Source organism: Pelecanus crispus, chromosome 3 (assembly GCF_030463565.1).
Source record: "Pelecanus crispus isolate bPelCri1 chromosome 3, bPelCri1.pri, whole genome shotgun sequence".
NCBI classification, from domain to species: Eukaryota; Metazoa; Chordata; class Aves; order Pelecaniformes; family Pelecanidae; genus Pelecanus; species Pelecanus crispus.
Genome location: NC_134645.1, coordinates 60773781 through 60791094, shown reverse-complemented (window position 1 = coordinate 60791094; position 17314 = coordinate 60773781). Strand labels below are relative to the sequence as shown.

General features: G+C 38.1%; 1 protein-coding gene across 2 annotated transcripts in view; it reads left to right on the top strand.

Annotated features, from left to right (window-relative positions):
* Positions 1 to 16004, top strand: part of RGS17 (regulator of G protein signaling 17) — a 34116-nt gene extending 18112 nt beyond the window's left edge. Inside the window, exons 3-5 of one of the 2 annotated variants that reach the window (XM_075707816.1) lie at positions 9657 to 9746; positions 11674 to 11908; positions 15816 to 16004. In XM_075707816.1, coding sequence (XP_075563931.1) covers positions 9657 to 9746; positions 11674 to 11908; positions 15816 to 16004 — 514 coding nt within the window. The remainder of the gene's footprint in view (positions 1 to 9656; positions 9747 to 11673; positions 11909 to 15815) is intronic. The other variant, XM_075707815.1, reaches the window with a different exon arrangement.
* The last annotated feature ends 1310 nt before the right edge of the window (positions 16005 to 17314 follow it).

The window sequence follows — 17314 nt, the reverse complement described above, 5'->3', positions numbered from 1 at the left end:
TGGGATGCAATTTAATAACCTTATATAATGATCTTACATAAACTCCAAAATCTTGGCCAAGACTTCCCATTAACAAAGAGATGATTATACTCTTAAGCACTAGATCACTTGGATTCAATTCTGCTTTTACTTAAGCTGAGGAGTAGCACAACATAAGTAAGACTATCAGGACAGAGCTAAATGTCTTAACTCGCTAGACCTTAATAGCCTGAGATGCTCCAGATATCTTAAACCTTAATTTCCACCAACGTCCTTTTTGGTTTATGGTTTGTAGTTGAATCTGTAATAACTTTGACCATTTATGCTGAATCCAGCACAGTATTATGAAAGCACTGCAATTGAAAAGCAGTAAAAATTCAGCCTGCTCTCCCCCACCTTCAAAGTATGGCAGAAACATATAATCTCAGATGCGCTGAGAAGTTTCTTATTTTTCACGGGGAAGTTCACAACTCTGAACAATTATGAGCTGGCCTTATCATAAGCTTTTGAATAAAAGAATTCACAGATCTTAGTCCAGGTTTTCACAAGGAAGAAAGGTAGGACCCTGTTCATCCATAGTGTTTTTAAGTGTATTTCCTTCTCTAAACTCTCAAATATCTGACAGGGCTAAAAGCTATTCCTTCACACAGAAAAGTCTAAATAGCACTGCAAGAGCAGTGCTACAGAACAAACACAGGAGAATTGTCAGCAATTCCTTCAGTCACCCCTGGATTGCTGCTACAGCGTAGGTGTCAGAAATACGGCAGTGAACAGGCCAAGATACCTGTGTGTAGGCATAGGGGGTTTTGACCACATCTCTTTATTCCTACGTCCACACACTCCACAGCCGTATGTGTGTCATCAATGCCACTCTTCTAGAAATCTCAAGACTGGTTAAGGGAAGTGAGGATACTTCAAAATAACCCAGAAAACAAATGCAGGTTTTGCTGTGCTTTAAGATTTTGATGCTGTAAGGCATTGCTCTTCAAGCTTCTCTCCACAGTTCTTAGTATAATTGTGACTCTGAGTGAAAGGTGGGGCTGCTAACTGTTTGCAGAACTCTGAGAGATGAGGTTCTAATAAACTCCAGGTATCATGAAGTTAAAGAGTTATAGCTGCTGGATTTCCTGATGAACTGTTTTCTTATTAGAAAATCTCTTTTCTTGTCATCAGAAAGCTTACTGGGAAAAACATCTACTATGACAGAATGTCATTTTTCTAAAGAGCTTTTCAAAGTTAAGCATAATATTTCATTTAAATCTATTATTTGATTACATTAACTAGAATTACTTACAAAAGTCTAGTTAGAATAATGGTTACTAACAAAGAATGAAACAAAGACAACTGATTATTTCATTTTAAAATGTAATGATAATTATTTTTAAAACCATCAAAACAAATTATGAAATTTCATTAATCTTAAACTTTTCCACAAACACTATTGTGTGGAAAATCCAATTCAGAAGTAAAGTATCTTTAACTGTCAAATCTGTGCGGAACACAAACTCAGTTCCAGTCAGCTGCATTCTCTATAAAACCCCAGTAGAAGGGCATGTGAAACAGCTTCTGCACCTATCCTGGGTAGCAAAAATCAGCCCAGAAAATTTCCACCTTGGGCTCCTGCTTGGCCCACAGGATTTATGGTACGCAGAAAGGTGCATATGGAAGCCAGAAGTCTGCCTGCATTTACTATTACTGGATCCTGAGCAGACATTAAGCTTTTCAGTTGAAAGCACATTCACAGCACACACAAGTGCCCAACCGTCTGTTACAGACTGTTTCTCAGCTGTATGCTCTTCAGACAAAGAGATAGAAAAAAGGGAAAAAATCTGAAGTACACCACACTACAACACAGCAAACTGAATCGAGGGTAAAAAATACCACCCAGGAAAACTGGAAAGGAAGAAATTGAATGTTTTCTAGCCATTGGAAGAGACAAAGTATCTGTTTTATCATTTCTTTCATTTTTATTTTACTTTTTGTGACCTATGAGAAGAAAAAAAAAAACTGTCATCACTGTGGCTTTTATGGTTACAGGTCAAAATGATGAGACCATGAACAAAGACCTGAGAGGTCTGTGACTCCACATTCCTTCCCCCCTCTGAAGCTTTGAAATATTGGAGGATTTTTAGCTGTAATACAAAATCTCCAGGATGCTAACCTTGCAAATACTTGCATTATTTAAAAAAAAAAAAAAAAACAAAAACAAACAAACAAAAAACCCCAAAATATTAGTTTGGGGTTTTTTCTTACATGAGGTAAGACTTGCAGAATCAGACCTCAAGTTTATAAATTCTCCCTGCAAACACATTTTTTTTCACTCTAAAACAGCTGAGTCCAAGCTGGAGTCTATGCTTGCTTGTTTTTTCTTTTAAAAACAATTTGGATTATACATGTCTCTTGCACCATCTTTTCACCTAAGGCAAATGTAACTCTGGCACTCAGGAAACTTAGCACCACAGGTACCTGGACTTTTTGAAAGGAGTTTATAGTTTCAGTGGACACTGCCAAGTAGGCTGATTATAGCCTTATGGTAATTGTTGGCTTTTCCCCAACAGACTGCTTTCCTGTGTCAGTCTACTAAACACAATCTCCCTCATTTCGTTTTAAGCACAAGACAATTCATTTTTTCCTCAGAGAAGTATGTATCTATTAACTATGTATCTAACTAAATCTATGTGTCTAACTAAAATTCTAACTTGTTTTCAATATCAAATTTTACTTCCTACATTTCTTTACTGAATTCAGTGAAGATCTGTAAATCTTATCTCATTAAAGAACTAGGATGGACACTAATTAAAAAAAAATTCTTCACATTTTTTTGATCTGTTTCTTCTTTGGAACAAAAATTATCATGTTCTGCTGACCGAGTTAAGACCAGATTCTGATCAATTTAGGCAAATTACTCCAAAGGCTCTTGACCACCGTTCCACTCCAAAGTTTCTCACAGACAACCAATGCAGACATGTGGAAATACCAAGTTTGCAATTTTTACTGTTTCACATCTTTCTGTGGATGAACTGCACATCGCTTATGCTGGCCTTGCAGACCTCCAGGGGTCTACGCAAGCCTCCACTGTAGAATTCATTTAGTGCCACTAATTTGACTTAAGTTTGCACTTCTATGCTTTGCATATACTGGTATTATTACAACAGTCTAAGTGCTTTAGTCTGTCTTGCTATTCTTACAAGGAGATAAATTCTCAGAGGTCAGAGATAAGAGACCACAATGCATGGCTTTGATGGCTGATGCATCCCCTTTCTTTCAGCCAGGAGCCTGAAGGATATAATGTAAGTTTATCTGAGCCTATGAAAATATCTAGTGCAAGGCATCACTTCCTCATAAAAATCATGACTCTAGCTTTCTTTTTTCTCAGAATTCTGGATGTTACTTGCTTATTGTAACAAAAAGTTAATTCTTTTCCTAACTGTGATAGAAGCAGGTTTTTTACCCTTTACTCAGCTTAAAAAAAAAAAAAAAAAAAAAGACTTATCCTTAGATAATATTGTTCATGTAACATTTCATTCTCATGGATGCCTATTTTTGTGCCATTAAAAGGGAGATAGAAGATAGCATTACTGACTCTAAGTGATTTTGAGATTAGCATAGCTGTATTGTTCTTTATGAATGCATCACGATAATATTGCAGTTATTTTTCATTATTATTGCTTTGTACTGTATAGCAAAATCATCATGCTCCTCTGTTCATAAACAAGCACAGCCCTAACTAGTTTTCACTGCTGTCAGGCTTAAATATTCCAGCTGTCAGAAAAACAAGGTGTCAGAAAATAATTTTTTCTTTGGTTTCATAAAAGAAATTAGAGAGACAGTATAGTTGTCTGTTGCATTATCATACAGCATACGAGGACCACATCCACCTCTGACTTTTACCAGAGCCTGCCTCAGCATGTAGGAGTGAACTTGTGAACGGAGCTGTGCAAATAAGTGATTTTTCAATGACTGACTGTTGAACCACAGTATTGAAGACAGTCTGGTCAGATTGAACAACAACCAAAAATGAAAAAGATATTGGCATGCACTTTTTCTGCATCCAAAATATAACCAGGAAAAATAAGTTTCTGTTCATATAGATGTTTTAAGCCAGACAGTTATAATAAAAGTAAAGGAATCAAAGAGCTTGGAGACAGGCAGGGGCACAACCACTTTGTATTGACGAGTGAAGGTATTTACCCAGCTGGTGAAAGATCTAGGGTTGGTGCCCATCTTTGTCTCAGAGTTTTAAAAACCACCTTCCCCTCACTTCAGGAAAATGCATTAATCATATGTTCTTGTTTTCAGGCTCTCTCTTCAATGAGATATAAAATACTGTACTTTATATAAAATGCTTAAAAGTATTCACTACATGATGATTTGCCATTAAGAGTCTCCTGTTTCTGTCTTGTGTAATGAGTGTTCTATTATTTCACCAAAGTGGAATAGCAGAACAGCTTGAAAGACACCTGCCCCACCGTAGTCCCACAGGAAGGGTGTTTCAAATCCTGAATGAGTGCATTAACCTGCGTGTATAAAAGAGGACTTTTCCTGCTCCAAATGACCCTGAAAAAATATTTCTTATCTGAACCTATTTGGTAAATTCAACCTGTGTTTGTCAATATTTTAGGTGAATGGCCATTTTACATCAGGGGAATTTTAAAATCACAATTAAATATTGATCTCTTGTGGCTTTTTGGGGGAGGGAGTTGTGGTTTTGTAAGAAAGCTTCCATTTAATCTACATCTACTAAATCCCCATTATTTAAGTTACGGCAGTCCTGCCTGTAGCTCGCTTGCACTGGAAGCTGGACTCAAGCGTCAAAAAAATACTTCTTGGATTTTGGACCTATGAAGTAAAAAAATATTTTGTCTCTTGATCTGATAATAATAAAAATTCCTAGGAGTAGGATAGGGTGAAGAGTGGTGCCAGTGAGATACACTCTTTCAAAGGGTAGATCAGTGAAAGAAACAGAACAGAACATCTGTTACCCAGAGGATCTTAAATGAATATCGATTTTAATCTGAAAACCAAATTCAACCTTTAGATTTTGTATGTGCAACTGACTTCATGTGGCCTTTGGGCTGGAATAAGGAAGGTTTTTGTGTTACAGTGGTGGCTAGAGGGCTTGTGGCCCTACCGTGTGACGTACACAGGTTCAGCCTAAAATGTAATCATTGCCCTGCAGGGCCTAGCATCTACAAACTTCAGCCAAGAAGTAGGAATTGAGCACACAGATCTCCTGAATGGCAACTCAATAGCCTATCAACTGGTTCACAGTGTCCCAGTTTGACTTCTACTCCTTATCTTCACGGCAGAACAAAAAACACCACTAGGGCAAGAGGCTTTAATCACCACATTGTCTTCAATGCCAGACATAATTGCAAAATACTGTGATGATGTCCTGCATTTGATGCACATAACAGAAAATACCTGAGTGAATAGTAACTGGTGTTAGCCATGCATGGGCAGAATGTTAATCTTAGTGCTTGTCACAATGGCATAGTTTTCTTGCCACAGTGATAACAGCAATTTCACTGATTCACCAGATTTAGGCTGCTGGCTACACAAGAATCTGACCCTTGGGAAGCAATTAAAGACTATTTGTTTACTGGATATACAGAGAATGAAAGATCAGGTCCAAGCTCTAAATGATTTTCAGTTTCTTAATGGTGGTAGAAGGTAAGTGCAGCAGTAGGGATAATAAGCAACTTTTAAAAAAGGCTAAAACCACCAAGTGGAAACACCTGGAGGAAGAGTCAGTGAGATTTTTGCTCTTGAATTAGTCCAACTCTCTTGATAATTTTATCCAATTAGCTTGGCTTTTTTACCTTACCATGCACCAGTGGCCTGCAATACTGGTTTAGCTTAGTAATTACTCAACAGAACAATTATTTAATTGCTGAACATGAATATTAACAGCTAAGTTATAGTAGCTAAATAAATAAAGATTGGTTTTCTGCATCCCAGTCGTTCCTCCAGAAACACATCAGCTAGGAACCTGCACCAGCTTAACCTTATATGTGGTAATTTGTTCAATTTGTATACTTCTTTAAGTAGTCCCTGGTCATTAACATTTTTACTTATAAAGCCTGTGAACTTGCAAAATAGAAATGCACTCACTCCAAAGAAAAATTACTCATAATAATACTGTTGCAGTAGTTAAAGAAACTATCATTTTTTAAGAAGTCAGGAATCCAAGATACATTTGATAGGTACATTGAGTTCAGGCCACTTGGGTTTACTGAAGTACTTTTTACCATAATCTGGAGATTATAAAAAGAGCAATAAAATCAGCATAAAAGTGGGCAGAACAAACCTTCCATAGGAACAGAAAACAAACCAGTGCTTGTGCTTTCCACTTAAACTCTACCTTTAGTCACCCCAAACTCTCTCTTTTTAAGGCATTAGCAGTTTTGTTGTGCTTTTATCATGGGTAATTTACATCTCTAAATTTTAAAGATATCTGCTGGATGTACTCCAACTAATAAATAACAATGGCACCATATATGTTAATTTACATCAGACGTCTCTCTAGAACACCTCCCTTTCATTTAACTACTTTTTGATAAGGCATATCAGCAATTTCCTCTTCTTAAAGCCTTAACTAAGATCATTTTGTTAATATTTATCCTGTTACTTTTACTCTCTTTAGTTTTACACTATTCAGCATAATTCTTCTGACATAATCAGCTAGCTTCCATGGTGGAGTAATGTATCAAGGACACCAACTCCAGGTATGCAGGGTGCCTTTGCTGCTGAGGACTGCTTGAATTCCACAGACATATGTGAGCAGATAGGGTATTTTCAACTGAAGATAGCAACATAGCAAATAGCAATGCAGTGTTGTCATTTTGAGGTAAAAGGTAGCAATCTGTTACTGTGATCAGAGTTATTTAAAGGCTGCTTTCAAATTAGCTTTGCAGTCACAAATGTGTAAATATTTAATTTTTTTTCTAAGCAAACCTGTTCCTTGAGTGAAAGCAGAACATGTCTGAATTGAATGTACTTCTGTATAAAAATGATGGTTTCTTTCACAGGAAAAACATATCAAAAGTAATGTATCCAATGGAACTTCAGCCTTGACAGATGTAGATAAATAGAAGTTGAAATGTAGTGCTAGTGTTTGTCACTGGAAACATAATGCAGAATTTAGGCCAAGATGTATCATAAATTTAGCACAGTTTTGAATACAATACCCAAACTTGAGAAATTATTCCAACCAAGTATAACACTTCTTTCTTTAGAGTCTTCCCTGTTTTGCAACTCTGACTAACTTCAGCCATTGAACTCCAGCTCTGAATGGTGAGATGAAGGAATTAGGGCCAAGTGTGTACCTCGCATTGTCACTCTGGTACAGATACCAGACAACCGCACGCTGTATTCTGGGCCCACCATCTCAACTTTTTACTGAGATGTAGTCTTGTGGAATATCAAAACAGAAAGGGCCTATCCATTACTCCTTTGATTAAAAAAGTGCAATGAAGTCAAGATGGCTTTCTTGTCCGTTTTCCTATTTCTCTTTCTTACTCACCACTCACTCCTTGTATTCCACCTTCATCAGCCCATGTTGTTTTTCCTAAGTTTAGCAGACATTTTGCATGAGCAAAAAAACCAGTATTTGACCCCAGACATCAAATTAAATTAGCAGTGTAGATTAACTGCTCTCAGATGAGTCACATTCTACTTCCAGTAAGACTCTGCATCCAAACTTTGGATGTCTACTGCCTGACAAGTAAATTATCTCAGTACAGCTTAGCTGCTGCTCATGTGGTGGAGGAAAGAAAATGGGCAGCTTCATTCTCTTTTGGACGGACTCAGGTGAACACCCTGTTACACTCCCAACCTACACAAGCTGTTTTCCATGGTGTTACTCTTCCATGGAACCAAAGGACACTCAGTTCTCTGCACCCAGCAGAGAAGACAAATGCTGCTCTACCTATAGACTGCAAAGGAGGGAGGGAGGGAGGGAGGGAGAGAGAGAAGCTTTGTGCCTTCCCTGCTTCTCCCTCACCCCAACTATGTGCTCCAGCCAGATGCAAGGTGACTCTAAGCAGTTACATGTGTGGACTTAAAGATTACAAGACAGAAAGTGGATGGTCCCTTTTTTTTCTCCTCCTGTATACGGAACTCCCATTGGCTTTCCTGGGTGCTCCCTCTATAGACTGATGAGCAACAGGTCAGAGGAGACGAAAGGCTTTTTACCTGCCAACCCCAGAGTTCAGGATGTGTTGTTTCTCCTGCAGCAGTTGATGACACCCTAACACCTTAGCAGCACTGGAGCTGCATTCCTACGCTGTAACAGGGGAAGCAGGACCAAAGGCCTGAACTAAGGTCTTGGCAGGTAAGTGAAGGAGCAACCAGTATCAAACAGCTTCGTTTGAAAGTGTACGTCTTTGTAATGTTTAAGTCTTAATATGTGCTCTGCTTTACCTGGGAGCTTAAACTTCCAGTTTTCAGAAGAGTATTTGAGATCACCTTATTAACTCTGCCAAACGTTTGAAAAAATGTTGAAGAAACTCATAAATGCAGAGGGGCTAGAAAGAAAGGTTATTTGTGCTGAAAATGTCTAAAAGCTGGGATTTCTTCTTAGAGCTGAGCAGAAGTTATTCAGATTAGTGGGGGAGGGAGAAGCTTTATGCTACCAACATATTTTTGTATATCACCACTTAGGATGACTGAAAGCATCATTGTATGGTGAATACTCAAGATTTGAAATATGAGCTGTCTTGGGATTGGGAGGGGGCATTTTTTGCTTGGTTGCCTGTTTTTTCTTAATTGGACACATAGGCAACAGTGGATAAAGGGAAATCTCCATCTCCTTACTACAGTCCACTTCTTAGGCTTAAATATTGGAACCAGGTTTCTTATATGAATATTTATATAATTCAAAATGTGTTTTATTTCAGTAGTTATCAAGAATTGTGGTTTTGCTGGCAATACCATGTTCCAGAACATTCATAGAGAGCACACACAGAGGAAGTCACTACCACTAAAGCAAATCTGATTAAAAAGATATTTACAGAAAAATAAGTGATGCTAGTTACCAGGTCAAAAAAGAAGAAAAAAAAAATCAAAAACATCCTTACATAGAGGAAGTCTTTCTTTTCCTTGCTTGTGATAATATGAGGGTAATAGATGCCTTTCTGTTGAGAGGCCAGTAAGTTTTACTTTTTGGAATGAAAATCAAATTTAGGTCAGAGGAGGAAATCATAAGAAGCTGCCACACGCTAAGTTCTGTATCTGAGACATCTACTGCCACCGTATCCTGGAGATAAAAAAGGGAACGTTCATAAAGAATGAACAACCATCCAGAACTGGTGGGGCACCAAAGCCTCATCAATGTCCAACTCATATATTCTTATCCCCCTTACCCTTATTGTTACTAACATTCTCAAGGTACTAAGTGAAATCACTCCAAAAGTGACCTCTAAGTTTGTATCCATCTTTCAGTGGATAAACTGTGAGCTTGTAAAAAATTACACATGCTAATAGCAACTGTTAATTAATATTCATCAGAATTAAAGGGAAAAGTCATTATCAAAAATTCCTCTCCAAAATTTTTGGGGCAAGAGTGAAAAATGACATTTTACATAGGTTTATAACTTTTAAAAGTTTGCATTACTATATTCATTGTTTTAAATTAACTTCCTCTAGACAAAATAAAGTGTTGTACTACATTGCAGCCTCACTGTTAGGAATGAAGATAGAGGAGACAATGCAGGAAGGCCAACACATACGACCAAAATGGAGAGTATCCAAGTCATAGAAGAATGGTAAGTTGGTCAAACTGTTGTCCAGTAAATGTTTTTAATTTGCCTATAACTAGTATCAAGAATTGCCTTGGTTTTTATGCTCTGGGAATGTCCTTTTAATTACTTTTCCTCCAAAAAAATTTGATAAAAAAGGAAGGAAAATCTGTCCTGACAATGAAATGCCAGCAGAGACATTCATAAGTCAGGCTTACTTACAGTTTCTTATTTGTGGGGAAGAACTGTGGGGAGGAATGGAAGGTGCATGGATGGTTCCATAGACCTGTGGGTCTCTATAAGAAGCCTCTGCTACCTGTGGGATCATTTTCTTCTGTTTATCCAGACAAGAAGAAAAACTAACGGGCACAAGTGTACTTACAGTCAGATTTTTAACATGGCTACCTTTCATAAAACAACTCAGACTATGTTTTCACTGGAATTAACCAAGGAAACACATACCTTGAAAAACGGGCTAACACACACTGAGAGTGAGCTGCTGTTTCTGTCTAAAGCTTGGGCCCATGTTTATTGTGTTGGGAAAAAAGCTAACCTATGAGTGGCCTTGAGTTCTCTAATCCCATAAAAAGTAAATTAAAACTTAACTCTAGAGGATATGATTGATGGTAGAAGCAACCCAAACAACTCATTGTCTTCTTTGCTACTCGTGGTCATTTATGAAAGGACAATGTCAGAAATTTCCATAAAATACTGTAGCAAAGAGAGCTTCCCAACAGACAATGAGGGAGCACAGGTTGCTTGTCAGCTCCCTCCACCTCAGCAGGTTCTTTTCACTGTCCTCAGAGAGAGCACTTTTCACCTTCAAATCTGTATGTTCATACTTTTTGGTTCAGATTACAATTATTTTGCTGGATAGTTTAAATGTTAAACACTTTCTCATTTATTAGATCTTTTGGACTGCTGACAAGCTATCACAAATAGCTTCCCATCATCCAGTCTGACTTGCATGCAGAGTAGGAGTTGATAAATGGACCTGAAGAGAAATCATACAGACAAATGTCACTTATTGTGCAACAGGATTACACAGAAGCTTTAAACAACAGCTAGTAAAGCTTTTGTGTTGGATCCTATCAAGGAGGGGAGGGTGAGCACTCAGAATTAAGTTTGAAACCATATTTAATTGCTGTTAAGTAACTTGGAGTATTATTTTCTCAAGCTACTCATAGGTACATTAATGGATTAGTGTCACAAGTTAGTCTTCTGATCGCTTGCCCAGTGTGTCCACTGCTACAAGCCACTAATAGTTTCCTTCAGAAAATGGGAATAAGGACTTTTTCCCATTTCTTCTCTCTCCAGTTTTGCTAGCAACATCCATCACATCTTGTGCCAATAGATCATAATTCAGGTCAATAGCACCAAACAGAGGGAAGCTTAGCAACCCTTAGGTACAAGCACAGGGAAATATGCTAATTTAAAAGGTCTCTGAATAACTATTTTGTTGGGCCTCATTAGTATGCTCTTGGCTGCCAAGGGCCTTTTGTTTTTCTTGTCCTTCCTGAACTAAATCGTGTGGCAGCCAGCGATTGGCCAAACACCATCAGAAGCAGGCAGGGACATCAGGTGTCATCTAAACCCCTCATGAAAGAGAGTCTATTGCCAGCTCCCTGAAATCACATCTTTTTTAACTGCAGAGGCAGGAATTCAATGCTGTTGTGGGATTTTTGTCTTTGAGCCTGATGGCTAACAACACTAGTAGAAAACTCTCAGAAAGCCAAGTGCATGTCTCATAACATTAAGCATGTTTAGTGGGCTATTGAGATAATGAATGCACAAGTGAAGAGTGAGCAAAATTCCCCTGTCACTGCTGAAGCCTTGTTGCTTCCAGTTTTCACTCTGGACTGAAGTGCAGTTGAAAGGAGAATTTTTGGATGAATGTATGAAAACACTGTTACAAAAATAGAAGCATATTTGTAATGATACTTTGCTTTTGCAGCCAAAACCCTACTGCAGATGAAATTTTGTCTTGGGCTCAGAATTTTGACAAGATGATGAAAACACCAGCTGGGAGGAACCTTTTCAGAGAGTTTCTTCGAACAGAGTATAGTGAGGAGAACCTGCTTTTCTGGCTTGCATGTGAAGATCTAAAGAAGGAACAGAACAAGAAAGTTATTGAAGAAAAAGCAAGACTTATATATGAAGATTACATTTCTATACTATCACCAAAAGAGGTAAAGCTGTAAATGTTACATTTGCGTTTTTCATTTCCAGAGCAGAAATGTTATACCCTGGATTGCCAGATGGGAGTCTGGAAGCCTGCCTGATCTGTCAGATGAAAGTCTTCGTATGGATATAAGATCAGGAAAGGAAGGGACAGAAAAAGTAGAGACACAGGTGCTGGGCCATTTAGCATCACTGGCCACAACACCTCAAAGCTCTCTGTAAGACTCAAGAAACTCCAGTAAGAGAAGGCTGAGAAATATGTTGCTTTAGTAATGCTACATGCCTGCCAGAGAGAGGAAGTAAATAATGCAAATGGATTTCTGGAGAAAAGGCACCAAAATTAAGGAATTTAAATCAGAATCATTATAGATTTATCTACTGCAACAGCTGTCTGGGAGAAAATCCACATTTGCACTGGTTCTTCCTATGTAAAAGCCCAGGAATGGAGACCATGTATTTTCTCTAATGAAAGGTATGATAATATCTAGGAAATTATATAAGATTTTCTTCAACCCTTAAACTGAAATAGACAAATTCTGAAGTGATCTTCACCTGGAGTAAAGAAAAAGCATCCCCTATCAAACCATGTTTTGGAATAGAGAGATATATGACTATATAAGTACTATAGAACAGTCTGTCTTAGGCTACGTCATGTACCTTTAGCTCCTTTGCCTTGTCTCTGTGCATTGCATCTGACTTTATACTCAATGGCGTTATGCTAATTTATGCTCAATGTGGACCTTGCTTCCTACATTTTATTTCTGCACTGCATTCAGTAATAATTAGCAACCTCATTCATATGAATGAAGCCAAAGGCAATTTATAGCTCCATTATCTTCTCTTGTGCCATAGTGTATACTTTTGCTTTGGAGTGAGATAACTGCCAGTACAGCAAGCTAATAATGAAGTTTTCTTATAATATATCTCTAGTATATATATGTGCTGAATGCTCAGTTGTCTTTTTAAGCTAAGATCAACCAGCAGTTAAAATTCAAACACTAAGTGTTGTTTGACTTACGGTTTAACAAAACTACTCACAAACTTGATGTACTGGACATGTGTGGATGCCATCAATCCAGTTGCTCCTGTCCCTACTGGAAATCTTATGAGGCAAATGAGAACTGTTTGCAATGCTTTAGATCAGCACAGGAGCTGAAAAGATCTTGTTCATCCAGGCATCCCATTCCAGATGTTATCTTTTGGCATAAGAGCTGAAATATTTAGCATTACTTGTTCAGGGATGAAGTTATAGAGGCAGAAGGTCTTAGTGTTCCAAACAGATACCTTGTATTCATCTGTTTAGCAAGGAAATACCTTTAGAAATTCCAACTAGTTTTGCCATCTGGCTTTAGTGAGTCACTGAAAAACTACAATGTAAATTAATAGTTCCATTTTTTTTTCATTCTATAAGTGCAATTAACTTTTACTATATTCGATGGCACAAAACCCCACCATCCTGCCAAATTTGAGCTTTTTATCCCAGCTATATTTGATGATGAAGAACCAATTAGCTAGCTGCACAAACTGGTTTTGCTAAGATACATGCGTGTGCATGCTCTCTACAACCACCTGAAAGGAGGTTGTAGTGAGGTGGGTGTTGGTCTCTTCTCCCAAGTAGGTAGCAATAGGACAGGAGGAAATGGGCTCAAGCTGCACCAGGGGAGGTTTAGATTGGATATTAGGAAAAATTTCTTTACGGAAGGGGTAGTCAAGCATTGGAACAGGCTGCCCAGAGAGGTGGTGGAGTCACCATCCCTGGAAGCGTTCAAAAAACAGGTAGACGTGGCACTTTGGGACATGGTTTAGTCTAGTCTACCCTTAATTGGTTTAGTGTGGACTTGGTAGTGTAGGTTAATGGTTGGACTGGATGATCTTAAAGGTCTTTTCCAACCTAGACATTTCTATGATTCCATGATTCTATGATTCTATGTGTGTCAGGGGGACAATCGCTTACATCTTAGTGTGTCATTTCTGTGCTACAGAAATGCAATGGTCTAGGACTGAAAACTATTCAAATAAATTCTGAAGATGCATGGCTGCAACACTGCTGCTCAAGACTAGCATATCACTATACCCCTGCATGCTGTTGTGTCTAAAAAAGCAGGTAGTCACTGGCCAAGCCGTCACACTGGTCTCTTCATTCCTGCTGTGCAGTCCAGCCTGCTTGCACAGCTACGTTAGTTAGACATCGAATTCAATCAGAAAAATGCCTGGGTTGAAAAACAGCCCAAAAAAGAAATGCCACTTTCAGATTGATCAATTCCTTAACTCAGCTAGCTGCAGGGCTGCCCAGAGAGCCCTGCCAGCACAAGGGAGGGGAAGCACCAGGGTGGGAAAGGGGGAAGGCTGTTCATGGCAGCCAGCACAGCACTGCTACCCATCCGTAAGGGAGGAGTACAGCAGGGTCTGCTGCTGCACCCCGGGGTGCTGCATGCAGGCGTAGCAATGAGCGCTTAGATGGAGGGCGTGCATTAAGCAGGCAAAATGGATGTTCTGCAGAGATAGCGTACTTGAGTAATAGGTACCATTTGCTAGCATGAATAGGCAACAGTTTGCTCGCAGTTAGGCTGCATCATAGTTGTGCCTTGTGACCGATAACCAAGTAACAGCAAATATTGGAGGAGAAAGAGCTTGCCTGCTGTGGCAGGAACATACTCCAATATGCCAACAAGCCAACAATGCCAGAGTCTACAGCTGGTACTGAAGATATAATGAAAATGTATATTTACTCCTCAGTACCATACCATACCACTGTATTTCAAAGACTTTACTTCACCACATATAGAAATGCACAAGCTCACACATCCACACATGTTCCGAGTTTTCATCTCGGTTAGCATTCCTCACATATTAAGGTATCTTGGTACGTGGAGCTTTCCAGGGTTGAACTCAATCCTTCAGACAATATGAATATCTATTTATATGGTTGCAGAGTAGTAGGGTCAGATTGCAACCTGGTGCAAATCACAGTAGCTTAAGTGACCTATGCTTGGTATTTCTCTACTCAGTGTTTTAGCCTTTTTCTTCTTAGCTGACTAAGCCCTTGCTGGCCCCAGTGGGCTTTCCTGCTACTGCCATTTCATTTAATCCAGAAGGCATTAATTTTACTGGGTTTAGAGCATTTTGTGGATAAGCTGTACATTCACTCAAATTTCTAAATGATATTCTAAAATCATCTGTGCATTCATCCCAAGCATAATATGCTCTTTTCTGCCTAGGCACAGGAGTTCGTTACAAATGGAAAGTAAATGAGAAGCTAAAATTGAAACTTGCTAACAACTTCAATACGGACATATGATATCCTGAAAGTATAAATTACCAGATGTTAAAGAGTCTTGAAAAGAAGAACAAATCTGAAATAGTTAATATTAATGGGGAGATTAACACAATAAAAATGATAAAAAGCTCTGGGTAATTTGTGAGTAACAAGTGTAGTGCCTGAAAAAAAGGGGAAGAAAATATGTAGGGCAGCCAGATGAAAATGCTGATTAGAAAGCTTCTAAAGTTTTAATCACAAATGGTCAGGAAAAAACCATTTCAGCTCTCTGAATCAGAGTCATTCAACATTCATTTCATTGACATTTAAATATGTAAAAATCTTTTTTTAAGGTAAAATAACATATTTTGGGAAATCCAGGTTACTGCAGAACTTTATTTAGTTGCACTGTATTTATTCTGCTATGCAGCTGCATTTCATCTTAAAGATCTTGAGATGGATGCAAAGACCAAGTCAAAACTGAAATAGAGTCAATGGTCTCAGTCTGTAATTGTGTGGTGGCTCTGAAAGAAGCACAGAGCATTACCTGAATAAACTGATAAACTCAGCATGTTCCATGGAGCCCTGAGAAATAAAGATACATATAACAGCCTTTCCAGTATTACTGTTTAATGTTAATCTGTTCTCATCTTCTTCAGGTTAGTCTTGATTCCCGGGTGAGAGAAGTGATCAACAGAAATTTGTTGGATCCCAGCCCTCACATGTATGAAGATGCCCAGCTCCAGATATACACGCTAATGCACAGAGACTCTTTTCCAAGGTTTTTGAACTCTCAGATTTATAAGTCTCTTGTTGAAAGTATTACAGGCTCCACTTCTGAAACTTAGTTTTAATTTTCAAACAAAATAACTTGATTCTTTTTGGGTGGGTGGGATGGAAGAAAAGTAGTTTAATAACATCTGGAGCTGGGTTCCTGGAGAACTACAGTTTAGCACTACTCAGGCTACTGTGAAGAAAACAAATACATATTATGGTCTCTGTCTACATTTTTACCAAGGTCCTCCTTGCTCAAGATGGCGTGGGAGGGGAACAATGGATTTGCCAAAATACATTTGTTTCACACTCCTTTCACCCTACCGCAGTCAAGATTGCAATGATGTATTTGTAGTTTTATGAACAGTCTCCTTGTGTATCCTCACACTGCATGTGCAAGGTAAAACTGCTTCACTTACCACTTAGTTGTTGCAATATTTAATCCAATAACATAAATTATATCTGTATTTAAGAACTTTTTTTGTGCAATACAGTCTTATGGTACATAGAAACAATTGCAGCAAACCAGAAAGAGGCTTGCATTTTTTAACATCACTAACTGAAAAAAGCCAATTTTTAAGGTGTAGCATTACTCAACATGCTCTACTGAGTACAATACACTGACTTTTTGAAGCCAATATTTCTGTACAGAAAAAAGAGCTATTTATCACTGTTTATTTAAAATAAATCAAGCAGAGGATTCCTCTGGTTGTTCACTGCCAAAATTGTGGCATTTTCATTACAGAGTTTGCAATGTCAAAAAAAGAAAACAAAAAAAAAGAAGGAAAAAAAAAAGCACAAACCACTTAAAGGGATCCGTATCTGGGTGACACAATCTATGCGCTGATGTTGTTTAATTGTTAAAAGAACAAAGATTTTCAATGTACATTTCAGATGTCAGATACTGTAATTGATTTATTAAAGACTGGCTATCCAGTTCTAACACTGTTGTATAATGTTATGTACTTCAGCAAAAACAAAAAAAAAACAAAAACAAAAAAAACCGAAAAGCTTGATAATTTAGTTTTTTGAATAAAGAAATTTAATAAAAGATTGCCTACATGTAGCATTTTAGAGCATTTTAGAACATTTTGATGAATTGCATCTGTCCTGTAAGATTATTTTTTTTGAACGCTAAATCCAGTAAAAAATGTTTTTAAACAAAGTAATGTTTTACAAGGTGGTGGGTTAAAGAAGACTTATCTGAGCTTCTAGCCTCATTGTTTTTGAGTAAATCCTTGAAAAAAAGGGGTTTGGAGAGTAATATTAAACCAAACTTCAAGGGCTCATAAACCTACAGTCCTTACCCAAGCAAAATGCCTACGGAAATGCAATGGGTGTCTTTCCTGGGTAAAGAATCCTGTACTGAGCCCTTAATCAGAGC